The sequence below is a fragment of the Nesoenas mayeri genome (assembly GCF_963082525.1).
Source record: "Nesoenas mayeri genome assembly, chromosome: 1".
Lineage (NCBI taxonomy): Eukaryota > Metazoa > Chordata > Aves > Columbiformes > Columbidae > Nesoenas > Nesoenas mayeri.
The window spans coordinates 1,775,608-1,803,517 of record NC_137541.1 but is presented as its reverse complement, the minus strand read 5'-3'; the positions used below and the strand labels follow the sequence as shown (position 1 = coordinate 1,803,517).

General features: G+C 46.9%; 1 protein-coding gene across 3 annotated transcripts in view; it reads left to right on the top strand.

Annotated features, from left to right (window-relative positions):
- Window positions 1–27,910, top strand: part of UBE2H (ubiquitin conjugating enzyme E2 H) — a 52,414-nt gene that overhangs the window by 7,222 nt on the left and 17,282 nt on the right. For all 3 annotated transcript variants that reach the window (XM_080346024.1, XM_080346023.1, XM_080346025.1), the window contains exons 2-3: window positions 19,362–19,438; window positions 20,055–20,129. In XM_080346024.1, the coding sequence (XP_080202150.1) occupies window positions 19,362–19,438; window positions 20,055–20,129 (152 nt within the window). The remainder of the gene's footprint in view (window positions 1–19,361; window positions 19,439–20,054; window positions 20,130–27,910) is intronic.

Here is a 27,910-nt window from a genome sequence, read left to right as displayed (position 1 = left end):
GATATTCACGATTCGCTGTGAGGAAGGCATTTTTCCACCTTTTTCAGAGGGTCAAATGCTGCTTTCCAGAAATCACTGCGTTCTGCTTTCCTTGGAGGAGAAAGAAATGTAAGATATTTTCTTTGAGATTGTACAGATCTGGATGGAAACATTTTGCACTATCCGGCTGTAGCTGGCTTTATGTTTTCTCATGATACACCCTTAGAAATGAACGCTTTAAATTTGTGTTAATGTTTTCGTTAGGGAAAGTCTCCGTTTATGACAGTCGCAGCCCTTTAGGCGAGCTTAACCCTGGAGGCATCCAGCATCCCCTGCGAAAGGCTGAGCTTAAAAGCTGACAGCTGATTGTCAGCTGGATTGTTGCATTATTTCCTAATAATGCAAAGCCGGGGGACTTAAAATGTAAATCATAAATGTACAAATCACTGCTGCCTTCCTGATTACCTGATTTTTTCCTAGTCTGTGGACCTTTTATTTCGACTATATTGGGATGGATGATATTCAAACGGAGGCGAACAAGAGGCGCTGAAGTAGTGAGATGTGTAATGAATAAATGGTATTTAGAGAGGCTGAAAAATGCCCAGCCTGCCTGTTCCTGGCCCCTGAGCAAGGGAGGATGTTGAAAGGTAAGATTAAGTGTGTTTGTGCTGGAGAGAGAGACTCTGGCAGGCTGGAAAGCCTGAGATTTTGCCTAAAACCCAATGGGGTTTAGAATAGAATCAGGTATTTATGCAGCTATCAAGCATCAAAAGGGTCAAATCAATGCGTGGCGCTAAAGCAGACCTGCGTGTCCCTGCGTAACCTCTGTGGTGGCAGATTAAGAGATGCAAAGTTGAAGAGATTGATGAATTATTAACTGAAGCTCATTCTCGGTGGGTTGTGTTGCTTTGTTCAGCCTCGGCGGTGGCAGGACCGGGAGCCACAAAATGACGCGTCGGGCAGGGGCCAAGGTCCAATGACGCGTTCTTTTCGATAGAAAAGCTGCATGAGAACATAAACTCAGGTTGTCTGCAGAGCTCAAAAATACTTTTGTTCTTTAAGTTGTCTCTAGATCTAAACGCTATTTTAAAACTGTGCTGCAAAGGGGTAGTTTGGTTCTTGATCACCGGTGTGGATGCGGTTGAAGAGTTAAAACTCATACTGGTTTTAGGGCATATGCTGCTCCTCTAAGTCTCGCTCAGTCCACTGCAAATGGTTTAAAGCCAAATCTTTATTATTATTATTATTATTATTTTGAAAAGACACCAGGTTTGGTTTTAAGTGCATTTTGAGCTGGGCGCTTTCGGCTTTTTTTAAACTCAGCGTCAGATTTAAACCGAGAGGAACCTTTTGAAAGCTGGAGGAACAGAACGTGGCACAGAGTGGGTAACTGATGAAGTCCACAGCTTCCCTTTGTGTCTGTGCGTTCCCAAGCTGCTTTGTTTGGCGAATAGTCCCTTTTAAATTCATTTCTTTATATTTTTTAGGGGTGGGGAAAGGTTTCTCCCTGCTGATACATCCAACCAAACCATCTTCATCACGGGAAGCTGATGGAATCTAACGCTCTGTTACACTCTCCGCTGACGGCAAATGAAACCGGTTGTGTTTTTCTTCCGTCTAATACCATTAATTCAAACTCACTGACCTTCTCCCGCAGATCTCCAAAGCCGACACGGCTGAATCGAACGCAGGGCGCTGGTGTTAAACCTCCGTTTTACCTCCTCCGTAGCGGCGCGATGTTTCTTGAAGGTATTTGCTTCATGCTCGGACGAGAATAACGTATCGTAGACCCATTTCCGCCAAAGTTTTGGTGGTGACTTCTCTTTTTAACCCTGTAATTTGTGTGATTGTAAAGTAAACAAGGCTGAGATAAAGAAACTTCTAGGAGTGAAGCGTTTATCCTGGAAATACCAAATCTAACTGCGATGTGACTCAGCACGATTATACTGATTTACTCCTCGGTGCTACTGAACCCACCTCCTGACACTATTTGTGAAATGAGGGAAGCAAAATGATCGGCGTTTTGTTTAACAGGCCTGGCATCGTAAGTCATTTAATACTCCCGGCCTAGGGGAGGAACCCGCGCGCGGTTATTCGGGTGAGCTGGGACCCCAATGAGCGCGGCTTCGAGACACCGAGGGCGAGATGTCAGAATTCGGACCCTCGTAACTCCACGTCCCTTGAAAGGGAAGGAACACGAGGTGTTAACTCACCCTTCTTGGAGCTGGGAATGAGCTTACGGCTCCTGCTGCCTCCCACTTGTGGGCACCATCATGAACTTGTGACGAGAAGGTTGCCCTGAAAAGCTGAGCTTAAATATTTGTTTGGAGCAAGAAGAGGGAGGTTTTGCTCTACTTTTACACATTTGAAACATGGAGAAGAGCCCCAGCGCTAGCGGCTAAAAACACGAGTTGTGGTGAGGTGCACGAAATATATTCCCATAGCCTCAGCGAGACATTTAAACTCCGAACCTCCTTTTGGTTTAAACTCCGAACCTCATTTTGATCTAAACTCCGAACCTCCTTTTGGTTTAAACTCCGAACCTCCTTTTGGTTTAAACTCCGAACCTCCTTTTGGTTTAAACTCCCAACCTCATTTTGATTTAAACTCCGAACCCCCTTTTGGTTTAAACTCCGAACCCCCTTTTGGTTTAAACTCCGAACCCCCTTTTGGTTTAAACTCCGAACCTCCTTTTGGTTTAAACTCCGAACCTCCTTTTGGTTTAAACTCCGAACCTCCTTTTGATTTAAACTCCGAACCTCCTTTTGATTTAAACTCCGAACCTCCTTTTGATTTAAACTCCGAACCTCATTTTAATTGTTGGTCACTGCTTGAATTCCACCAGTGTAATATTGAGACTCGCATCTTGCCAAATGAAACAATATTGTAAAATGGAAACGATTAGCAATAATATAGCGTTAAGCCTTTGTATCCATGAGACGGCTCTGAAAGACATAAGAACATTTGCTCACCTACAAAAATGAACTTGATATTCAGTCCTATGAGGCTTATTGACCAGCGGGCGATTAAACCACCTGCCCATCTTCTGCTGCTAAACTCAGTTTTACAGATTTAGAGCATGGATTGTTTAGGAGAGGAGTGTGGTGCTCAGAATACATTGAAGTTGGAGGATGATTCTTGCGCTGGGATTTGGGGCGCAGAAGAATATTTCATCACTTCAGTGTGACACGTTGGGAAGAGATTCATGGTTGAGCCTGTTTAGTCATAGCAAGAAATGCGTTTTGTGGGTTTTTTGCCTTTGTGGGGGTTCTAGCAACGGTGATTTGAGGCTGTTGTGTAGAGGTGCTGCCTCTTCTCAACATTGTGCATGTGGATTTAGGGCTTTCCAAAGTATTTTCATCCAGCAGTTTTTCACTGGATTTGGTTGGGAATCGTGTAGGAGGGCAGCTTAGATTATAACCAGCTGATTTGAGTCTGAACCAGCATCTCTGTCTTGTTAGACCCAAAAGATTTAGCCCCGTACTGATGAATATTGCGTTTCATGTCGTTTCCTTTTTGTTTGGACTTCAGTTTATCCATTTGCTTCCTCTTGGTGTGGCTGGAACGCAATGGGATTCTTCAGGGTCACAGGTTGTATTGGTGTGTTTTATTTAAATAATATTTGAATATCACAGAATCGACTGGGTTGGACAAGACCTCAGAGATCATCAAGTCCAACCTTGGTCCAACTCCAGTCCATTTATGTCCAGCTCTGGAGCAAGTGGGTCCTTAAATTGTCCTCGGTGCCTCTTGGTGGCTTCCAAAATCACGGCTTTCTTTGCCGCTACCTGAAGTTTGGTGTAATAAGGACACTTGAGGATATTCGGGGTGCAATTCTCCCCAGCTTTCCGCAAACTTGGAAGGCACAAGAAGCGAGTCTGAAGATAGGTGAACTTCATAATGCTCCGTCGATTTAATTTCAAATAGCCAGGGATCTGGTGCTGTACGGTCCGGCATGTGGTGCTGCAACACTGAAGGCCTTTTATTTGCCTTTACAAGGAGCTTCAAACAGCAAAAAAAGCCCCTTGAAAGAAGAGAGTCCTGACCTGACCTTCTACAAATACTGTGACTTGTCGCTGGTGTTGGTTTTCTCTTGCTTATTTTCCTCAAGGCACAAAACTTGTGGTCAAAAGCATTTAAAACACATGGGGTTTGGGGGGGGATATTCGCCTAATTCTTCAGCAAGACACAGGGTGGATCAGAAGCCAAAATCGCTTGGCTCAAAGCCGTTGTATATCGGCATGAATCGATAACTGGTTTTGGTATTTGCTTTCCCTGAAGTCACCCGAATGGCATCAGGACTTTGCGACATGTGCGTTCTTCTCTTCCGAACCGAACGGAGCTGACCGGGCGGCATCCCATCACAAAAACCCACAGCAACTGCCTTTAGGTCCTTACCAAACCGGACTAAATTTAGCGTATGAGCCAGAAGCGCGAGGCTTTGCATCCCGGTCCCTATTTCTCCAACCTGCTGAGGACAAGGGGTGAAACATCCATCTGCTTTTTGCCTTTTGAATCGCATGGAGCGGGGACGACACTGAGGTTTGTTTGCAAAATGCCTGAATAACACCACGCGGAGATGGAATTGTGGGCAAGAGCACACGCGGTTTGCTGAGCAACTAATAGAATATGGAGCTTCTCCCTCCGCAAGTAACAGGTTTGAGTTGTGTCTGCGTCGATAGTGGCTCTTGGCAGATAAAAGGAGACACTTGTCCAGTTTTTGGTTGCCCATGTATCAGTCGATTGCCTCCGTAGCACAGAAATCTGTGGGTTGCTGCCGGAGATCCGCACCCATTTGGGGATGTGAACACTTAGGGCAAAGGGAAAGCGCTTTGCTCTTCAACCTTAAAGTAAATCTCGAGTAGAGAATGTTCCCACCTCCTTTAATCCAAGCCCCACATCCCTGCTAAAATAAAAAGGTGGAAAATAAGTTCTACTGACAGCACAAGGGAAAATTTCCAGGCAGTTTCAAGCCGTCCTTTAGTTTAACTTCCTCGGTTGTTTGGGGATTCTGTTTATTTATGCTGGTTAATTGAGGGGTTTTCTGTGGATTGGCAATATCATCATCCAAAGTGGCTTTAAAGTGTGTCAAGTCTGCCTCATTCTGATTTATGAAAGGAGGCTGCGAGAAACGTGCGTCTTTGAAACCCTCGCCGGGTCTGCCGGGGGTCACCTGTAATTCGGAGCATCTGGCGGAGGTCAGCGCTCGGCTTTTTGTTCTCCGGTGGCGTAAGCTTTGGCTCGTTTTATTTTCTCGGCTCGTCTCTGAAGGAGGAGATCCTTCAAACGCCCACTTTGCAGCCAGCTGCACCCCGCTAACGACTCAACTGCGTTAATTAGGTTTTAGCGCGCTTGCAGGAGGGTTCCTTTGTCCCTTCTCTAATGGTGAGCCAAGCAGATGATGTCAAGGAATCTTCTGTCTCAGCTGAATTTAACTAATTATAAGCAAGCACTGCCTTCACTCTCCAAAGCTCAATAACACTCTAAAAGCTGGGAATCGCGGTGCTCTCACAGTAGAATTTATATTGATAACGTGGCTTAGATGACGGTGATGTATGCGAAACTCGATTGCAAAGTTCAGTTTTAGATTGACTGTGTTTTTAACAAACTTGGGGTGTTGTTATTCCTGTAGGAAAGCTTGAGGCGAGCGTTCTTCCTGCAGCTATCGGGAAAATGACTGTGGGCATAAATTGGGATGGCTCATCTATAAAACTCCCCTGGGCTCCTGTCGCCAGATAACTGATGCGCCTCTCGTTAGGGAGCTGAGAGGGAAGGGGGATAATTAAGCCGGAGCAGATGTGCTAGAACAAGCTCTTGGATCAGAAGCAAAAGGGCTGGATGATCATAGAATCATGGAATAGAATCACTTCGGTTGGAAGAGACTCTGAGGATCATCAAATCCAATCATAACCCAACTCTAGCACTAAGCCATGTTTCTAAGGACCTCATTGACACATCATTTAAACCACACCAGGGATGGTGACTCCAGCACTGCCCTGGGCAGCCTGTTCCAATGCCCCACAGCCCTTTGGGGAAGAAATTGTTCCCCACATCCAACCTCAACCTCCCCTGGCACAACTTGAGGCCGTAACGTGAAGCTCCTGCATCTGGCGGGTCCAAACTCGCTCCTCGGTCCCGCTGCCCCTCTCCATGTGGATTTGGTGCTTCTGCTGGGTAAGAAGTTTCACTTCCAAGTGCTTTAAGATGATCAGTTAGGAAAAAACCTTCCAGGGAAATTTCCCAGCCCTTCCATGCGCTCGGAGGTTGTTTTGGAGAAAACTGGCCACAGCAATGAAGACAATATATTCCTGTGTTTTAACAACACCCTCAGCTGTCCTGCTGGTCATGTTATAAAATAAAGGAACTTACATTTTTTCCCTTCTTCTGATTGCGGTGGTGTCGCTTGTGCCGGATTTTGGAGGCTTTAATGAAGCCAAACCTTCCTGTGAGATGCTGAGATTGGAGCTTTGCATTGCTAGAAAAAGCCGCAACGCTTGGGAAACAGCCTGGACAACTTGCTTGTGCTTCTGGTGCAGCTGCTGAGCGACAGCCCCGTCTCCAAAGCCTGGAAACTGGAGAAAGAACCAAAAAATAAGGTATTTGATATATTAGAGAGGGCAGAATGCAGCGTGGTGGGTGTCCTGGGGTGAGGGCACCCCCTGTTCTGGGCACCGGTGCCACCCAGGCCGTGGTTTTGTCCATGGCTTGTGCATTCACATCTCTGAACAAAACCCCAAACACTTTGTTGGCTCTTTCCTTGGCAACCTCTCCGCCGTGTCCCGAAAAATCGCCTTTGCATCGCACGAGGAGGCTGGTGTGGGGGTCATTGTTTGTCTTGAGTGTGGCTCTTTCATGTCTTCCTCTCAAACACAATGTATCTTTATCCCTTAAACTTCAGGAAAACCCTATGCAGTTAATCCTTTGGGAAAGGCCAAAAAACCCCTCGGAAGTGCCGGAGACTTTTAGAAACACTTGTTAGCAGGCGAGTATTTAACTTGTTGGTGCAAAAGGCACCGGGTTGCAAGCAGAATTGCTGAAGCACCAGCCTTATTTCTTAAATTTCCAAGGCTGATAAAGCAGCAAACTTTTTACGGGTGGTTTGGTGATAACCTGACAAAGGTGTTTGCAGTTGGTGTTAGTGGCTTGATGGATGAAAACAGCAAATATCGACCCTTGGAAACGTGCGTCTGTCGGTATTTTCTCAACTGATGGGTACAGCGGAACCCAACCTGACTTGGGGTAGGTGGAAAACTGAGTGATAGACCCATCTTTATAAGCTAAACCTTTAAATACTGATGGGCAAACAGACTGAACAGAAGAAAACGGAGGCAAAACCATTTGCCTTGTGCTTCTTGTCTATTTACAGCCAGCCCTGAGACGTTGGATTTATTTATAGGATCTACCGAGGAAGCGCTGAATAGGATGCAGTGCCCCACTGCTCTCATTACATAGTAAGAATAAAGAAGATAATTAGTTTAATAGTGATGACAGCAGCATATTGGATTGTTGTGGATGTTTGTGTACAAAACTGTGACGCGTAGGAAGCTCCTACGCCTTTTATTTTAGCAAAACTGAGCTGTTGTTTCCTGGTACGTGGGGCTGTTTGGTGCTTTTATATTGCGGGTGACCTGGAAGGACCAGGGTTTTTAAGCTTTTGCTTTGGTTTGAGAGCAAACAGTGTATGGTCTGTACTGGTTGTTGTAATGTCACCAGTTCTGTGATTCGGATATGGGGTAGAGTCCTTCAGATCATTTGCTTTGGTTTGAGAGCAAACAGTGTATGGTCTGTGCTGGTTGTCGTAACGTCACCGGTTCTGTGATTCGGATATGGGGTAGAGTCCTTCAGATCATTTGCTTTGGTTTAGAAAGAAACCAAACAACGTTGCATGTAAAATCCTATCGGTGCTGTTCGTGGGTGCGTTATCAACCGACTTATTAATGACAGTTAATGAACATATCAGTGCAAGCTCCAAAAAACTAAAGAACCCCAAGGGTGATGCTCCTCCTGATGATTTTCCACCTGCGAGTGAGCCAGCCTGTGCATGGTCTGCTGAACCCTGCAGCACTGGGCCCTTGTGGCCAGGAAGCCAGTGGTACCTGGGGTGGGTTAGAAGGGGGTGGTCAGTAGGTCAGAGAGGTTCTCCTGCCCCTCTGCTCTGCCCTGGGGAGACCACACCTGGAATCTTGTGTCCAGCTGTGGCCCCTCAGTTCCAGCAGGACAGGGAACTGCTGCAGAGAGTCCAGCGCAGCCACCAAGATGCTGGAGGGAGTGGAGCATCTCCCGTGTGAGGAAAGGCTGAGGGAGCTGGGGCTCTGGAGCTGGACAAGAGGACACTGAGGGGGGACTCACTCATGGGGATCAATATGGAAAGGGTGAGTGTCAGGAGGATGGAGCCAGGCTCTGCTGGTGACAACCAGGGACAGGACAAGGGGCAATGGGTGCAAACTGGAACACAGGAGGTTCCACTTGAATTTGAGAAGCAACTTGTTGGGGTGAGGGTGTCAGAGCCTGGCCCAGGCTGCCCAGGGGGTTGTGGAGTCTCCTTCTGTGCAGACATTCCAACCCGCCTGGACACCTTCCTGTGTAACCTCATCTGGGTGTTCCTGCTCCATGGGGGGATTGCACTGGATGAGCTTTCCAGGGCCCTTCAACCCCTGACATTCTGGGATTCTGTTAACCTGAGAATGAGAGAAGAGCAGAATTTAACTTGTTCTTGAAAAAACAAAGTATTTCTAATAAAGCAGTTTGAAAGGAACAGAAACCCACAGGTGCCTCGGGGTACGACGGGTGCCCCGAGACGAACACCTGGGGCTGGTAGAGCATCGTGTGTTACTTTAAATCGGGCTTTTACATGGTGGTAAATCTGGATTGAAGCCACGCGGTGGCTTTTCCCCCGTGTTACTTGAGGTCAAGGGAATTTTTCTAATCTCTAGCTTAATTTTCAATTTGAGTTTGCTTTTATTTCCTACACCCGTGCTATAGAAATCCTGGTGGTTTCTGAGATTTGTTCTGAAGCTCGTTTCTTTGAGGACTGGCTGATAATATCCCAGGAAGGCTCAGAGATGTTGGAGCAGAATATTCTGTAAGAAACAAATGTCAGTTGTGCCCTGTTCTTCAGAGGGAAAAATAATTCCCAAATTGTCCTTGAGAGAACTTATTGCTGTTCTGTTTGGTACCGAAAATACCCAGATAGGTGACAGTTCACTAGTAGGATTTTCTTTTATATTAAGCACATAAGCTCAGGACGTTAATTGTTGAATATTTGAAACAGGACCAGCTTGGCTTAATTTTCACTGGCACTATCAAATGCTTGCCCTGGGCTTTGAGTCTTGCTTAAGAGTTTAAGCCCAGCTTGCTCTAGGTGCCATTTCAAGTAGTTGTCGCTGCCTTAATTCTGAAGGCGGCGGTTTACAAAAAAAGCCCCAAAACACCCAGTACAGGTGTGACCTCAGTGAGCAAGAAATACTTGGTTATTTCCATGTATTTGCAAACCAACGCTCCGCTGTACATAGCTCAGTCTTCTTGGTGTGAGAGCTGCTTATAGACCAGCTCTGTCTTTTATTTGTGCTCCAATGTTTGGGTTTGCTCCAGCTGCTGGCTCCTTTAGGCTTATAGCAAAGATCAGCAAAGCCAAGCTCTTCCATAGACCCGGTTTTAAAGCGAGCGGAGGCGACGCAGCAACCTGGGTGCCCCACGGCTCTTTTCCAGCCACGTCACCAGCCCCTTTTGTCCTGGTTGGGACGGCGACCAAGCGTCTTGTCCTCGAGCTTATCGCAGGGAGCAGTTCCTGGTATGTTGCCATGGGTTTTGCGCTAAACCTGCGCTTTGCGGTGAGCCTCACCTCCGCGTGTATACACACACAACAGCACAAATCCCACTGAATTCCATATGGAGAGCTGTCGTGATAACATCGTTCTGATTCCAAGTCCTAAATGAGTTATTTTCCCCAGCCTGACGCTTTGATAGTTCAATCTTGAGTTTGTGCGAAGCCTCTTTTAGGGAGAGATCAGGATTTTTGTTGGAGAGAAGTCTGGATGTGAAGCATTAATTAAAACAATTCTCAGGATTGCTGTGTTTAACGCTTTGTCCATTCAGTGTTATGATGTAGCTCAAGCCGACGCAGCCGATCAACGTCCCCTCGATGCGTCTCTGCCACCCAATTCAGCATCCCTTGCAGGCAAGAAAAGATCCTGCTAAAGGGAAGCGAAGATGATGGGGACGCTGATTCCAGGGCTGGTAACTGCGCCAGACTATCTTAAAATTAAGCTTATCTTCAACAGAATATACCTCTGAACTTACCAAAATGAAAAGATTTACTTTGACGCTTTCTCCTTCCTCTTGTTAAACTCTTCTCTAAAATCTCAAAGCTCTCTCCAGGGCTCGGCTGCTGACCTGCCCTGCATTACTATGTTCTGACCGCAACCGTGTCGCGTCCCAAGGGCTTTGCAGCCTCAGGAGCTGTTGCTTTGTACGTTTGGGGGTTTGTGTCGCTGTGCTCGGGTCCCTCGACACGTTCGCACTTTCTAAATGACTCTGGAGGTTTCTTGGGGTGAAAAAGCTCTTTGGTAAAGTCTATAGAAACCTAAACCCAACTCCACTCGAGGGAAAAGGCCGCATCTTAAAATAATACATGTCTTCGGGAAGTCTGAATTATTGAAGCGTTCCAACCATGTGAATATGTGAACTGCTTTTAACAGACCTGCTGTGTTCTTGTAAATCGCGTGATGGGGCACAGCCCCTGAAACGCGGTTTTAACTTAGGCTTGGTGTCGGGTTTAGCGCACGTTTGGGGTGATGCTCTCGATTCTGTGGTTTTACAGCCGTGGTTTCTCTTTCAGAAGCGTTTTGGCATTTGAATCTTCACAAATTAAAAATCAACTGTTGCCAACACAACTAGAAAAAGAAATGATTTCATTTTCTCCTTTGGATGTTTCATTTAAAATGCACTTGAAATTTCTGACTTGTTTGAAAAGTTTGACGATTATTCGTGCATTAAATACTCCGTTCCCACCAGTATGGACAATTGCCATGGTAACAAACTTCTCTTGATGGCAGCTGTAGCACCGCAAATACAATATCTAGTGGTTTAGCTTAGATGTGTGGCCATGTAAACTGCTCCTCCTCTTGTCTTTCATGATTCTGGGTCTGACTTGACTTTCCCTCCACTTTTTAATGTCAGCAGAGTTTATTCTGTGGCTTCTGACTTGATGCTGAGAGCGTGAGGTTTCCCATTATTTCCACCCTGTTCAGGCCAGGTGAGCAGCTTGGACTAAACTCTGGGAGGCTTGAGCTTTGGGTTTGACGAGACCAGTGTGGTTGTATTTTGAGGACCTTTTTGCTTCTCTGGTTATCCCAGACAACCTCCTGCATAACGGCCCTGCGCGTTAAAGTCCTTTCTGCGAGAATAGAATCACAGAATAGAATAGTTTGGGTCGAAGGGACCTTCAAAGCTCATCCAGTGCTGACCCTGCCATGAGCAGGGACATCTTCACCAGTTTAGGTTGCTTGGAGCAACCTGGATGTCTCCAGGGATGGGGCATCCCCCACCTCTCTGGCCAACCTGGGCTGGTGTTTTACTACCCTCATCATCATAAAAATTCTTCAATTTAGCCTGAATCTCCCTCCTTTAGTTTAAAACCATCACCTCTTGTCCTATCGCAACAGACCCTGCTCAAAAGTCCATCCCCGTCTTTCTTCTTGGCCTTGTTTAGGTCCGAAAAGGCCGCAGTAAAGTCCACAGGCAGAATCCATCTAAGGAGTTTGTTAATTGACAGTTACTTACCATTACAGACTAATTGCACTTAAATTCTGGTTTTTAGAGTGTCCTCTTTTACTGAAACTTGAAGAAATGCGGAGGCAACGCCGCATTGTCATCGTGCACAGGAGCATCATTTAAGCTGTTTCGATCACAACTTCATCGCGACTCCTTTTCCTCAAGTCCAGTCCCTTTTGTGTTTAAAAATCTCACCTTGACTAAGCGAGGTTGTGGTTTTAAGTGGTTTCAAGCCGTTTTCGTCCAATGTGCAGCATTGAAACGGAGTCAAATCAGGTGTCACTGAGCCGGTATGTGTTTCCGTCCCGTGTCACGCTTGGCTAACGATGCTTTGGCAAACGAGGGCCTGACACTTGGACACGTTGCATTCTTCCTCATTGGTAAATGCAAATGAATTGTGCAGTAATCAGCGCTTGTTATGTGCTGTCAAAATGACACTGGTGATGTTCACGTCTAACCTGATTGTGAAGGAGCTCTCGGTGCTGCCGCTGCAATTAAATACTGACCCATCCAGTGGGAGCTTGAGAACACAATTTTAAACTTTATTCCAATTTGTTTACAGACAAAATACATATCTGCTATTCATATCTCTTTTTCTAAACAAGTTACAGCTTTCCAAGGGAACAGCACAGAGTTTGGGATGGGCGATGAAGGAAAAGGGGCCGTATTACTCAATCCAGCGTGGTATGAGATGTACGTTGTCTTCTTGCAGCACTTCACTTCTGATGAGGGAAAACCAAGTTTGACGCCTGAGGTGTAAGAAAAATGCTGATTTGGTTTCTAATTGGTTCCTAGCAGGCAACTCGTATGCAAAATGTCGTCTGCTTCCTTCCACCTTTTCATTATTGCTCCAGTTTCTTGGCGCGAATTAGTGGTAAATCAACGGGAGCTCCAAGGGGATGAAACCGGAGCGGAGCTGCTCCAAAAAACCCCATCGCACTTCAGGCATCTTTTGGTTGCGCTTGGAAAGCGCCTTTTGATGGGGCTGCCGGTGATGTGGGTGTTTATCTTGGGGAAATTCGCCATCCTTGATGTGAAATTGTGAAGGGTGTATGCAGAATAATTTAATAATGCTATTTTTTCTGTGCTTTGTCACCTCAGTTGGTTAAAATCTGGTAGAGAAGTGGTGAGTGAGAAGGGCTTTTTTTAAGCATTTCTAACAAGAAAACACTTGCATGCGATGAAATAAAATCTCAGCGACCAAGCGCAGGTTGCGTTTTGGTTATTTATTTGCTATTCGCTCACTTCCAGAGCATTTTCAGCTGCGATCATAAGCGGATGTCGTCTTCCCAGAGTGAAACAACCTCTTTGTGCCGCTGTCTCTGGCTCCTTGTTGCAATAAGAAGGGTGTAGGGCTGGGAAATCTGGTTGTCTTCAGAGTTTTCTGCTTGCTGTCCTTCTTCACGCTGCAGGATTTCATGAGTTTTGTGTCTTTCGAAGCTGTGGGATTTCCTGCATGAGCCCAATGAAGATGGAGATTCGCCCCAGGGACGTGGATATAAAACTGCAGCCCCGTCTTGGGGACGATTCAGACCCAACACCCGAAATTGCGCGACACGAGGTCTTTGGCAAATAACGAACCTATTTCTGGTGCTAGAAAACCCCTTTCCTTGAAGCTGGAGCTTGTGAGCGGTGCTTTGTGGCAATGAGAATAAGTAGCTTGGGGGAAAACCAGTGGATTTTAATAATCTGAATGAGTTTAGCCTGGAGTTCTTGAGTTTGCAACAAACAGGGTGACTAAGAAGTGCTGCCTCTTGCTGCTCGAAGAGCTTTCTTGTTTCTTTATAAGCTTTTTCGCTTCTAATTGTCCTTCTGATGTGCTGCAGAGAAGCGTGGAGAAAGTTAAAATGTGAGTAAAGAGCAGGGGCTTTTACTTGGGGAAAATAAGAATAAATACTCCTGATGCTTAAAGCATTGAAGTCCTGGGGCTGGATGTGGTTTTGAACTTGTATAAGAAACAAAATGAAGGAGTTTAGAGGAGGCAAAGCAGCCCGGGAAGGCTTGTGGTCAGCAACACGGCTGAGCTGGACTTGCTAAATCACAGAGCTCCTCGCCTTTGTAAGCAAATAAACACGAATAACCATCAGTCCTAATATTAGAGGTTATTTATGTGGCAAAAATTCTGCTTGCAAACACTTCAGGAGAATTCACACCGCTGGCCTGAAGGAGCAGAACGTGGCTTTCTGGACCATCTTTCCGCTTCCATCACATCAGTGAAGGGAAAACTCAACTGGATTAATGTTCTTTTTAAAACACCCTTTGTCACCAAGTGGTGAGTTATTGCCTCAAAGATCAGTTTTGAGCTGCTCAGGTAGCAAAGCTGAATATATATGTATTTTTTTGTATATATTTAGAATGTCAACATGAGCCAACAGTGTGGCCAAGAAGGCCAATGGGATCCTGTCCTGTATCCAAACCAGCGTGGTGAGCAGGACAAGGGCAGTGATCCTTCCCCTGTGCTCTGCATTGGGGAGGCCACACCTGGAGTATTGTGTTCAGTTCTGGGCCCTCAGGTCAGGAAAGAGATTGAAGTGCTGGAGGGTCCAGAGAAGAGCAACAAGACTGGGGAAGGGACTTGAGCACAAGCCCTATGGGGAGAGGCTGAGGGAGCTGGGCTTGTTTAGTCTGGAGAAGAGGAGGCTTAGAGGTGAGCTCAGCACTCTCTAGAACTACCTGAAGGGCAGTTCTAGCCAGGTGAGGATTGGGCTCTTCTCCCAGGCATCAGCAATAGGACAAGGGGCCATGGGCTTCAACTCTGCCAGGGGAAATTGAGGCTGGAGATTAGAACACAATTCTGTGCAGAGAGAGTGGTCAGGCATTGGAATGGCTGCCCAGGGAGGTGCTGGACTCACCGGCCCTGGAGGTTTTTAAACTGAGATTGGCCATGGCACTTAGTGCCATGATCTAGTCAATGGGCTGGAGTTGGACCAAGGGTTGGACTCGATGATCTCTGAGGTCTTTTCCAACTCAGTCCATTCTGTGATTCTGTAATGTCTTCTCTGGTCAGATTCTTGGAAGAATAACTGTAGCCAAGTCTCCGTAAGTAGGAGAAGACATGGCAGAGATCCTTAGAAAGCAAGAACCATTCGCAACTTGTCTTGAGATCCATGTAGATAAATACACAACTTTCTTTTTCCCTTTCTGCTTTGTCTGCCTCATCGGGACAGGGTGTCATGGCCACTTTTGTGACTAGGCTTGTAAAAATATTTTCAGCGCGATATTTTTAGCTGGCAAACGGCTTTGCCCAAGCTTGTAACTTATGTTAAAGAAACTTAATGAAGGGATTTATTTTTTCTGTTTCAGGCTCAATGTTTGCCAGGAAACAACCACTGAACCCTGTGAACAGAGCGGCCATCTGTTGGCTGTGATGTTCGTCTGGGGTTTTGGGAGATCTGGGTGTGAATTTGAATCCTAACTATTTTTCTTATTATAAATACAGGGGAGACACAGCCCTAGAATAGTGGGAACGATGGGAACTCAACCCTGGAACAGGCAAATCTCCAGTGGCCGCTCTATTTGCAACTGATGGTTTGAACAATCTGCCTTCAGATTCGAAAGGTTCTGTGTGGTCTTTCCCAACTCAGAGTAACCAAAATGCTTTCAATCACTTCTCATTCTATCCCAAGAACCAATTTCCTACGAGCTCAACCCTGAAGAACGGAGCCTTGATCTTGATAGGAGGCTGTGGATGTTGCTGTCATGCTAATACGTGGCGCCCTTGGCCTTTGCGCTTCTGCCACGTTTCAGACGCTGTAGGTGGAGTCTGTAATCAGCTGCAGGGAAATTCCCTTCTGGCCCTCTCCTAGCAACCCCTCTGAACTGATATTTGAAAATAAACTCGCTTTCCATATCCTCATCTAAATATTTTTGACATTTACTCTCATTAAAACACTCTTGGAACAGAGATAAATTGTCTTCAGGTCCTCAGGACGCCCTTTCAGTTTCTGTGGTCTTGAGGTAAAGCTTTTGACCTTCTTATCTGTTGGAAACCTGACTTGTATCCACATTTTGCTCTTTTCTCCTTTTCGCTGGCTGTATTTGACACAAAGCCAAATTAATACACTGAGATGAGGAGGAGATAAAAGCAGCAAGGCCATGAGTCACCCAGACTGGTAGGAACAAGCTGAAAGGGATTGGGTTGTGTTTTTGCTAAATATTTTAGCAGGTGTGATGTGTTATGGGCTGGTTTTGTAGCTCTAATCTTGACCCTTTATAGACACAGAGTAGATTTGTGCAGTGGAAACAAGGCAAGGCTGCTTGTACCAGTATGAACCGCTGCATTTGAATTGAGAACTTTAAAGTTTTTATCCATTACTCGCTCGTTTTCGCTCTGTAAATCTGAATAACGTGACGGAGTGTGGGCCCAGGTTCCAGTGTAAGTTGGGGAATGACCTGTTGGAGAGCAGTGTAGGGGAAAGGGACCTGGGGGTCCTGGGGACAGCAGGGTGACCATGAGCCAGCACTGGGCCCTTGTGGCCAGGAAGCCAATGGGACCTGGGGTGGGTTAGAAGGGGGTGGTCAGTAGGTCAGAGAGGTTCTCCTGCCCCTCTGCTCTGCCCTGGGGAGACCACACCTGGAATCTTGTGTCCAGTTGTGGCCCCTCAGTTCCAGCAGGACAGGGAACTGCTGGAGAGAGTCCAGCGCAGCCACCAAGATGCTGCAGGGAGTGGAGCATCTCCCGTGTGAGGAAAGGCTGAGGGAGCTGGACAAGAGGACACTGAGGGGGGACTCATTCCTGGGGATCAATATGGAAAGGGGCAGTGTCAGAAGGATGGAGCCAGGCTCTGCTGGTGACAACCAGGGACAGGACAAGGGGCAATGGGTGCAAACTGGAACACAGGAGGTTCCACTTGAATTTGAGAAGCAACTTGTTGAGGTGAGGGTGTCAGAGCCTGGCCCAGGCTGCCCAGGGGGGTTGTGGAGTCTCCTTCTGTGCAGACATTCCAACCCGCCTGGACACCTTCCTGTGTAACCTCATCTGGGTGTTCCTGCTCCATGGGGGGATTGCACTGGATGAGCTTTCCAGGGCCCTTCAACCCCTGACATTCTGGGGTTCTGTGAATTTACCTGGACAGAACAGACTAAAACAAGGTGAGGGGTTAGTGCTTTTCCCCATAAATGCTGGTGGTGTGTTTGAAGCCTTGGGCGCTCTGTGCGAATTTACATCGGTAGCCGGTGAAAGAGGTGGATGGAAATCTCGGATGCGATACCTTGGGAGAAACACGCAGGGGGTGCTGTGAACAGTCTGCTCCCCTTAATTGTGGAAATCTTGGTCCGGATTCTTGTTGATTCTTTCCCTGGGGCTTCCCGAAGCTCTATGTGATTTGTGGAAGACGTGGAGCGTTTCTCCATGCTGGGATCTGGCAGGAGAGGGATTTGTTGTGCCCTGAGCACAGCTCAGTGCCTTAAATCTCATGAGTCTCCAAACTGCATCTGAGACAGCTGATAAATTGCTGGCGTGTTTGGAACGGGATTCATTTGGGATTTGATTGTGAGACTTTGGCCTTATGGAAAAAATCTGTCTGAGCTGAGGAAATAGTTGGGTCGGAGCCCACGTTCTGTGCTTGGAGATGTTGCCGTGGTGGAGCTTTCTCTGGGAACGTGGTCCAGAGGGACCATCCTCCAAACGTGTCACATCCCTTCTGCTGTCCCCACAGGCTTTGCCCTCGTCCTGCAAGAGGGTTCCCTTGTTAATACAACAGCTTGATTGCTGAATTTCTCTTTATTTTCAGTCTATCCTCAAACTCTTGTTAACATTAATCACGTTAATAAACGATGTTCCCAAACCCAGCATCTGCATCCGAATACGCATCCCTTTCATGAACTGAACTCACTCGCTGTTTTGGGGTTATTTGAGGAATTTTAGGTCCTTGCCACAACAGGGAGAATAATCAAATATGCCACCCTGTTGCTTACTAATAGTTTTTTGAACTTGAGAACATTAGGACTGAGTCTAAGTGCAGAAAGCTCTGCTTTAATTTATGGTCGGTATTAACTTGGGGAGCCAAAGAGCATCTAAGCTGCAGCTGCTCAGGAGCTCGCTCTGAAGATCAGGCTGGGAGAGCTGGTTTTTATTAAGCGGTACTTAATTTAGTTCTAAGTGAAACCATTTGTTTTTAACCTGATCCGCAAAGCAGTGTTAACATACTTCAGTATTAAACCTCTCACTCTTGGGCCTCATCCTACACGGTGGGTTTGTGTAAGAGCACGTTTTGGAACATGGATTAGTTAGTTATCCATTACATTAGTGTGTGTATTTGAAAATGAACTGAAACTCAGTCAAGCCTATAATTAAAACCGGTACTGGGTGACACGAAAAGATTTGGTGACGCGTCCCCGAGCATCAGATCTGAAGCAAGTGGTGCTGACCAACCCTCCGCAAACCCGTGGGGATGGAGATTTTCCCAGAGATGGTTTTTTAGCTTCTTAGCAGAGAAATCGCTTGTGTTTGGGGCACTAAGGCATCGATCTGTGCTTTGTGAGCTGCTCCTGGGCGTTATTTCCCATTTCACCGGGGGGCAGAGCAGCCGATGCTGAACCAAGAAAACTTATGGAGCCAAAACAAAGCGCCGTCGACTTTTCTCCCTCCCCAGGAGAATGAGGGGAAGAGGGTTATTGGCGTCTAAACTCTTTCGAAGCTGTAACTGTGGGAAAACTGATCTGGGAGTCATCGTACTTGAGGAACTAATAAATCCTGATGGATCCCGTGAATGGGACCTGGATCTCCGTGTGCACAGACTGCTGGAATTGAATTGGTGTCTCTAGATACAGGAGCCTCTTTTCAAGTTGTTTATGTGACAAACTCTAATCAGACTTGAGGGATCATCATGTGCGATCGAGGATTCGAGCTGAGAACTATTACCAGTGGCAGGTCCCAGACGGATTCCTGCTGGGTCGGGACTATTTCAGCGTGTGCCGAGGTGCGCGGGTGCCTGTTTGCTCAGTGCCGTGAAGGTGCGAGGGGGTCGGCGTAACTGCTGCAAGTTTAGTGCCTCGAAAGCAGAAAACCTTTTGCATCCAAGCGAAAAATTTTGGTTATAAAAGGGAGACCTGGCTCCAGTTCCTCTCAGCCCGTGCGTTTCTGCTGCTGTGATGTTAAGGGTGTTTTATTAGCTATTCTGTACTGTTAGCCCCTTCTCTCTGTGGTTCGGAGCTGAAGGTGGAAAGATTATTGATTAGAGGTAATTGCTGTAGGATATTGTTCCCAATCAGTTAACCCTGATTTATAGCAGAAGCTTGGATGCTAAAACATCCCTGTTAATTGTCTGAGCCGAGCCTTACTTGAAACAAAGATATCTTGCCGTTCCATTTGTATTCCCCAAAGTGAAGATTCTTTCCTTTGATTCTTTCCTTTCAATGTTGGAAAATACAGCTGTGATAGCACCTCATAATCTCACCCTTCTACCATCTCTCCAAAGACGCCGAGTTTTTTGGTCTTGCAAGTCGAATGGACGCGAGGTTGAATTCAGAATTGAATTCATCACTTTGTCGGGTGTTTTGAATACTTGGGTTTGCTGTTTGGGTTGAGAAGCTTCCAGCATGTTACTCGCGTCTGAGTGAATGGGTTTTGTTTCGCCAGATTAAATGTTTTCCTTTACTTGATGCATCAGTATCGAGAGCAAACACGAAGTCACGATCTTAGGAGGACTCAATGAATTCGTCGTGAAGTTTTATGGACCACAAGGAAGTAAGTACATGGCGCAGCCCTTCTGTAAAAACAAAGCGATGGCTCGCAGTGGGGAACGGTGGAACAACACGCTGCTGGCATGGAAAAAGAGACGAGCAAATGCAAGTTGGGGGGAGGAATCAAAGGGCTCTCAGGGCCGCGGAGAGATAGAACTGTGGGGATTAACGCGGATGAACCACCTCCCGTGGAGCCGAGCAGAGCTGGGTTTTCCCTTTGCACAATGTCTTGTTGATCTGTAGCTTTTCAACACCTGGCTCATAAGTTTTGTATCAGCCACCTGTATTTTTGCGGGGTTTGTAATTAAGACGGCTTTTCTAACGACTAGATCGCAAGTCAGGTTTCCAGCGTGCCTTAATTTAGCAACATCTCTACAGGTAAGTAGATTATTCTCAAGTCTCGGTTTTCAATGAGGCTTTTGTGCCGAGATCTTCTGCAGTCTCAGTTTAAATCATGTATTGCTTGTCAGGAAAAAGGCTTTTACTGTAGGAGGTTTGATATGAGATCTTACCCCCTGATGGAGCTAAGTATTCTTCCAAAATGTGTTTTACTTAATGCTGTAGTTCTATTTATTCTCTCCTGAGTGAAGTGTCTAATACCTGTGTTTCTTTCATTGCAGCACCATATGAAGGTGGAGTATGGAAAGTTAGAGTCGACCTTCCTGATAAATACCCTTTCAAATCCCCGTCTATAGGTAACCAATAATCACTTTGAGTCAAAATCCTTTTACTGTTTATGCAGGAGAGTTGTTATTCCTCGCAGCACGGCTGCAGGGGAAGTTGCACCAACCCTCGGTGCTGTCATAAGCTCTTAACTTCAATCTGCAGAACGCTTTTGCTATAGATTTCCAGTTATCATGTGCCAAGCAGGGAGAAAGTTGGTGTTTCTGGCTGAAGGGTTAAGAGCTGGAAATGGGATTTACTCACACATTAGTGTATCGAGGAACTGAGTCTCTCTAACGTGCTTTTTCAATATACCAATTTGTGGATAAGGTGCAGGATGCCGCAGTAAGTGCTGAAACCTGTTTATATAAAATACCTCATTTAATATAGAGAGCAAAGACCACAGTGCATGTTCATAATCTTGGGGTGAACTGAGTTTTTGGCACCTATGGCCCAAAAGTGGATGGAAGGCAAAGCAGGAGCCTCTGTCCTCTTGGACTAGGGGATGTAAATGTGAAAGAACATAGAAGCAGGAACCGATCAGCGGAAAAATTGCAGCTGGCCAGACTGATTTGGCTTGTTTAACCTTCAGGAGCAAATAAGTTTGATAAGGAAAAGCTCTTTAGATCGTATCCGTACTATCTTTGTCCTTGGGTAACGGAGATCTAACTTGCATGTCTTCTGGTACCTGACTTTATTCCAGTCACTTAAGCTATAAATAAAATAGCCAATGGTGCTTGAAAAACTGGAGCAGATGCACGAAGTTTCAATATCTCTATTCTGGTTTATGAACTGAGCGCTGGTCACTCCGGGACTCCTCGGTCAGAAAAGTTCACTCGTGGCCAAAGCCACCGGAGGACTCGAAAGAATGGAGAGAACAGCCCAAGGAGAACTGGGGTGGAAACTTGGCCATGTGGGTTAGACGAGATGGGTCCTTTCCAATATCAACATCCTGATTTGGAATTGATAAGTATTGGCTGCTGTCTTAAAATAGACCCTTAGGCTAAGAGCACCTTCTATTTAAGCTCTCTCTGGTGTGAGAAATGATCTGTCTAGTTCCAAATGTGGATCGTGCCTTTTGGGAAAGAGCGATGTTTTGATGCTGCCCTTTTTTTTTGCTGTTGAAAAACTTGAACTAAACCACAGAAATGTGCATGCAGCTGAGTAATAATTCAGTATTGCTGCAGCTATGTGAAACCTTTTTTCCTTCCTCTTGAGTCAGCTTTAAAATTCGCTATAAACCTCTTGGTTTAGAGACCGTTTACGAGATGTTATTTGCTGCCGGTCGTTTTTCCCTCACTTCTCAAGCACCGCAAACCGATGCAGATCAGGGTACTGTCACGTTGGTAATTTTAAATGCAGCCTTGCTATGGAAAATTCTCCGAAAACATATAAAACCCAGTTTCCTTGTGGTTAATTGCTTTGGTGCTAGTCTACTCGAGATTATTTTCCTCTCTCCTGATGTTTTTCCTGTGCGAATCAGAAATCAGGGTTGCTGGCTTAATGCTAAAACAAACTTTCTTTCCAGTAGCCAACGATGCTTATGCAGCTAAACATCAACCAGGTTGTTGTGTACTCGTATTGCTGTTGATTTAGGCTCCGTTTAGTGGCATGGAAGGTGGTAGGCTTGACCTTTGGGTGGTTTGGCTTATTTAGTGCTGCTTGGGATGGGCGAGAGTAAAAGGTGGCCTGGGATCAGAGCTGGCCCAGCTGTATTTTCCAAACTGACACCACAAGGATGGTCTTTGTCCTTGGGAATTCAGGGAGGGCAGTGAGTGTAGAGGAGGTTGTTTTCTGCTCAAATCACTTTGTCGCTTTTAACGTTGCTTTTGGTGTCTTCAGTACAGCAGCTTGCCCTCAGTCAGCTTGCTTAAACCCGCTATGTTGCGACTATCGTGTTCCAGACTCATCAGGCTTTCTAACATGCTTCCCTCGCTCTACGAGTCATTGAAAATGCCTTTTCTCTCGCCAAGCTCCCCAAAATCTGGCTCTTGCTCTGCTGTCTGTTTGGAAGTGCTGGTTACCTCCTGGGCAAAGCGGCGTGCGGCTGTTTCAGGTCGAATAAACAGCCGATGCCAGCCTGGCTTAGCAAAGCTGGGCTCAGCTCTGCCGCGGGAAGGAAAGAACTGGCGGGTGGAAGCGCCAAGGGGAATGTTCAGGCCTGGGGAAGCTCCCGGCCGACTGCAGGAAGAGGTTTGTTTTTCTTCGTCTGGTTTCCCATTTCTGCCGCCCCAGCCCAGCTTATCTGGGCAGCCAGGGCTGGGTGACGTCTCGGTCCCTTCCGATGGCCGCAGCGCTGCTCTGGGAGGCAGATATCGCTGGCTTTGGCAGCTTCGTCCTGGCTGAACCAGGAGCATTCACCAGCTGGGAAATGAGACAAGATCCCAGCGTGTGCCCAGGTGGCCAAGAGGCCACCAGCATCCTGGCTGGTGCCAGCACTGGTGTGGCCAGCAGGCCCAGGGCAGTGACCGTCCCTGTGCTGGGACCTGGGGAGGACAAACCGCCAATCCTGGGGGCAGTTCTGGGCCCCTCAGCTCAGGGCTCAAAATGGCAGCATCAGGGTGGCGGGATCACCTCAGTGCATAAAATGGCGGGACCAGGGGCACCAAGATCACCTCAAAACATGAAACGGTGACCCCAGGGGCACCAGAATCACTTCAGGGCTCAAAATGGCGGCCCCAGGGGTGGCGGGATCACCTCACACACAAAATGGTGGGACCAGGGCCACCCAAATCACCGGAAGGCTCAGGAAAGGCCTTGAGGTGCTGGAGCGAGTGGAGAGAAGGGAACGGAGCTGGTGAGGGGCTGGAGCACAAGTGTGATGGAGCGGCTGAGGGACCTGGGGGGTTCAGCTGGAGAACAGGAGCTGAGGGGAGACCTTCTGATCTCTGAACTGCCTGAAAGGAGCTTGGAGCCAGGGGGGTCGGGCTCTGCTCCCCAGGAACAAGCGCCAGGAGCAGAGGAAACGGCCTCAAGTTGCGCCAGGGGAGGTTGAGGTTGGATGTGGGAACAATTTCTTCCCCAAAGGGCTGTGGGGCATTGGAACAGGCTGCCCAGGGCAGTGCTGGAGTCACCATCCCTGGAGGGGTTTAAACGATGTGTCAATGAGGTTCTCAGGGACATGGCTTAGTGGCGGACTTAGAAATGTCGGGTTAACGGTTGGACTTGGTGATCTTAAAGATCTTTTCCAACCGAAGTGTTTCTGTGAGTCTCTTCTCTCCTACATCTGCCTGTTCCATTGAGCACCAGTGTCCTCACCCCACAGTTCTCAGCCAGCTTGGGCTCTGGATCACACAGGAGTAGGAATTGGTAGGGAAGGCATTTGCCGTGCCAATCTCTGATCTGTAAAGGGGTGGAAACAGGGGATTTTAGAGATGGTGGAGCCCGTAAATGGACAGGAGGTCACCTAGAGCACACATGGAGCTTGTGTGCAGCCCTTCTGTTCTCAGCACTGTGCAGCTCCCACCGCGGTGACGACACGCCGAGTTTAAACTATCTATGTAAGTCACTGCCTCGCATAAAGCACGGAATCCAGCAGATTCTTTTCCTTTAATAAATCACACTTTTATGCCGAAGCTTCAAGCCAAAATGCTGTCTTTGCAGCTCTCCTTGTTCCTCCTGTACTGAAGGCTGAAATTTTCTTTCCATCTTAGAAAATCTTAATGCAGTCTTGAACACGGCCTGGGCTTTTTGCAGCAAATAACATGATGGCTTGAAGCATATCCGTGCATTTTAGAAAGCCACTTCTACAAGAAATGACTGCTAATGGTTGCTTTCTAATCTGTTCGAATTGCTTTTATCCCAGCACGGCTCTGAGTACAAGGTGCATGAAAACTCGGCTTCTCTTCTAAAGCGCGACTGACAAACCTGAAGATAAGGGGTTTTTAGAGCGGGTTCTGGATTTGTCATCTGGAAATGTGCGGAGCTTCTCGTAAACCCGAAATGGGTGGTGGTCCCTTTCACTTTGGAGGGTCTCTAGCAGAATCCTTCGCTCGGTGCGGTGGCTCTTCTGCCAAAAATCTTCGCTTCCTTGTCCCATCCACAGCTCCCTTCTTGAATACGTGTGGCATTTATTTCCTGCCCTTCTCAGGTTGGTAATTATCGCTGTAATCTCTTAAATGATGCTGCCCCAGGGACAGTGCTCTCCTGATAATGTCTCTGCTTCACGACCTAAACCATCCTGGATGTACGTGCGAAGAGCCGGTCCTGGGAGAGCTTCCCGCGTCTCATCGCGTCCTGCAGCGTCTTTCTGGTGTGTCTGGCTCTGCCTGTTCCTCGCTTGGTCTTTTCTGGGTGTTCGGACAGATCGCAAATTGGTGCAGGGTGATTTTTCCTAATGAGAGCTACACAACATACAGTAAGAAGGGAAATGTTCATCCTAGAAGAACGTGAATCTCAACGGGGCCAAATGTGAGGCTATGGTGTTGGCTCTGGGCTTGAGAGCTCCCATCGAGATGAACCAACTCCGCTCGTGTTCCTTAAATATCCAGATCTTTGGGCTCGAAAACAAACCTCCTGAAATTGAGCGGTTTATTGGAGCAAACCCAAAAACTCCTGACAAATACCCAGTTGCTTTCTGAAGCTCTGAACGCTGCTGCTCTTCATGCTTTTTGTCAATTAATGTAAATATCTACGTGCTTATGAGGACCCCAAGCATTCCTCTGTAGATGTTTGGTTCCATTTTTGCTCTCTCTTAGACAATAAGTTCTGAGCTGTTCATGATTTCAGTAACCCTGCTGGCTGCTTTCCCCTTCCCTCTGGGTTTTTATATCTTCAGGGGAACTTTCTTTCTAGTCTGTTCCTGCTTTTTCAAAGAGGAATCGTGAAGGACTTGAAGTAGTTTTGAGTTCCCAAGTCACGAGAACACTTTGTGGAAATTTTGTATGATTTTAATCATCGCGTACGCCTGTCAAGAGCCGGAGATTAATGCTCTTTGATGCCATAAACATGGGAGGAAATGCAGATTTTCAATGTCCTGCCCTGCTTAGATGATAGGAGCGGTATAAATACACAAACCTGGGAGCCTTTCTTACTTGGAAGCACCACGGCATTTATTGTATTGTTAAAACCTGCAGAAATATTAGGCTGGCACCGAATCACTCTGCTTTCTTGAGAATCAAATAGGCTGCAAAATTTGCCTTTAATATGCTCAGAGCCTCAATTTCTCCAATAACTCCTGTGTATTTATACACGGTTCTCATTTCCCTCCCATCTCCGCCCCAGATATCTCGCGTTTCTATTTCACCCCTCTCCTAAGCGCTTTGCAAAACAAAATGCCCAGTGTGTACACAAAACATATGGACCACCGTGTATATATATGTATATAATGGGAGATTGTGGCAGCCGGTACAGGAATGAAACGCTGTTTATCTCCAGCCAGAGTTTAACAGATCTCGCTTGGCCCTGTGCTTAATTTTGCTGCCGCTATTTTTACTTGCAGCTCCTCTCTGCCTCGCCTCACATTTTGCCACTTAGAATTTCATGAGTCACTTATCGCCTGTGACCATTCGGAGCTTGTTTTTCCCTCTGCGTGTCAATCCTTATTCTGACCTATAAGCTGTGTGAAAATACTTATTCTTTCCAACACGCTCGGCTTTGTCTTGAGGGGAAAGACGAGACACCTGAAGGTAATTTGTACCCTTGTTTTTCCGCCGGGCTGACGCACAACTCTGTGGATTCCCTGCTATAGAGAATGGGAACAGGCTCGCAAAATGGGGTCGGTGTTTCCAGCTTGGCTTGGCACAGATTTGCTGCCTCCTGTGAAGCTTGGGCAGCAGGTGCTGGTGCACCCAAGCTATGAGATAAACTCATATTGGGCAGCTTTTCCCAGAGATTTCTGCTCTTAGCACCAGTCTTGAAACTTGTGGATGCTGCTTTTCCACTCCCAAGAACCGCTCGGCGATTCGCCCCAAGCAAGAGGTTTGGAGTTGATCTCCCTGCTGCTATTTTCCATCAGTTCCAGCCATATTTTTCGGTCCTGCTCTTCCCCCCGTGAAGCCGCCGTGGAATTATTTATGGTATTGTTTTGAAAAGCGCCGAGAACTGGAGTATGGTAATATAAACTGTTGTGCTGCGAGCGAGCTGATGTTACACAGCACCTCATGCCACCGCGGTGAGGACACCACGTTGTATTTGGCTCCGGTTAGTGCTCTGAATGGGCTCCTAACCTCTGCATTTCATAGAAAAGAAATCATTTCATTTGCCAGCCCAAGGTGGGCTGATCTGTGCCTTTCAAATGGGGAATATCCATGCACCAAACCAGTTGTCCCAGTTTACAAGGGGAATAGGGACTAAATTGAGGACTGGGGCTGAGGTCTTGCTCTTGTGCATTTTCTATCACGGTTTGTCAACCTGTGGTTCTTGGTGGACTCGTAATCAGTCACACAATAATCCCTGAAATGAGCACAAAGTGATTTTTAAAAGTAATAATAATAAATATACGTTCCATTGCAGGCTTTGGGGTGTTTGGGGAAATAATAAACATTAGGTTTAGACTAATCTTATCCGGCCCTTTGGCAACACCACACGAGCACTTGGGACATCTTTATCCATTAAGTAGGTTGGCCGGTGGTTAAAAAAAGCAGAGGGAAAACAGCTCTTGAGGTCTCTGTGTTGCACAGAAGCTCTTTGTGTGCTGGTATCTGCGTCCCCAGCCCTTGGGGGTCACCCAAACCACCTTCACTTTTGGGGGTTTCTCACCAAAGGTGGTTGTACCTTGAGCTCAGATAAGCAATGGGGCACCTTTGAAGTGCCACTTGTTGCTTTGCAGCCGGTTCCTGACCTGGAGGAGAAGAACCAAGGGTGCAGAAAGCTCGTGTGGTGTCCAACAGGAGTTTCTGATCCATCTTCTCTCCGAATTCTGCGTCTCTTCTACCTGAATGGGGCTTGTCCCAAGGTAGGGGACCCTTTCAAAATCACAGTGATAAGGGAGCAACCAATGTGGAACGACATCTTGCAGGAGCTTTCCACCTCGTGGCTCCACAGGACGACATGAGGTGCCTTGGGAATCCTCAGCGTTCTCCAAATTATCCAGGTATTTGGATAAAACCTCCTCTTGGAGGAGAACTTGCTGGCAAAGCGTGAAGCACTTGGACCCAGCTCTTCAGACCCCATCCACGCTTGGTCCGTGACCGTAGCGAGAGAACTTGAATTTCATGCTGGAATATATCCAGCTGCTGGAGCTTTGTGAACGTTCCCGTGTTTGCAGCATGAAGGAGGATTGACAGCCTTTCAGTTTGGCTGATTTTTAATTGAAAAACACGCTTTTCTTCCAAGCTTTTTTGTCAACCCCAGGAGCGATGACTGCAGGGCTGTTGCTGCAATACCAGCGGTTTTGAAGGTCAGCATCTGCATATTGGTCTTGGCATCTTCGAGCGCTGGAGCAGATGTGTCCCTTTGTGTTGTGTAACTCCTTTGTGGATGTACAGGGTTTATTCTGGTATCACCCAAAGGCTTTTTGTCCGTACAGATTTTCTGCAGTCCTGCTTTACCTTCAAGGGCCGTCCTGGATCTTGACATCTCTGTAGGAAAGGGTTGACTGCAGCCCCTCTGCTGCTCACATTCCACTTAAACATTGGCTTCTCCAGCATGAATGTTGGTTTAAGATGGTAATTTAAGTGTTTACAGCTTCACGTTTTGCCAGCAAGTTCTCCTCCAAGAGGAGGTTTTATCCAAATACCTGGATAATTTGGGGAACACTAAGGACTCCCAAGGCACCTCATGTTGTCCTGTGGAGCCACGAGGTGGAAAACTCCTGCAAGACGTCGTTCCGCATCGGTTGCTCCCTTATCACTGTGATTTCAAAAGGTTCCCC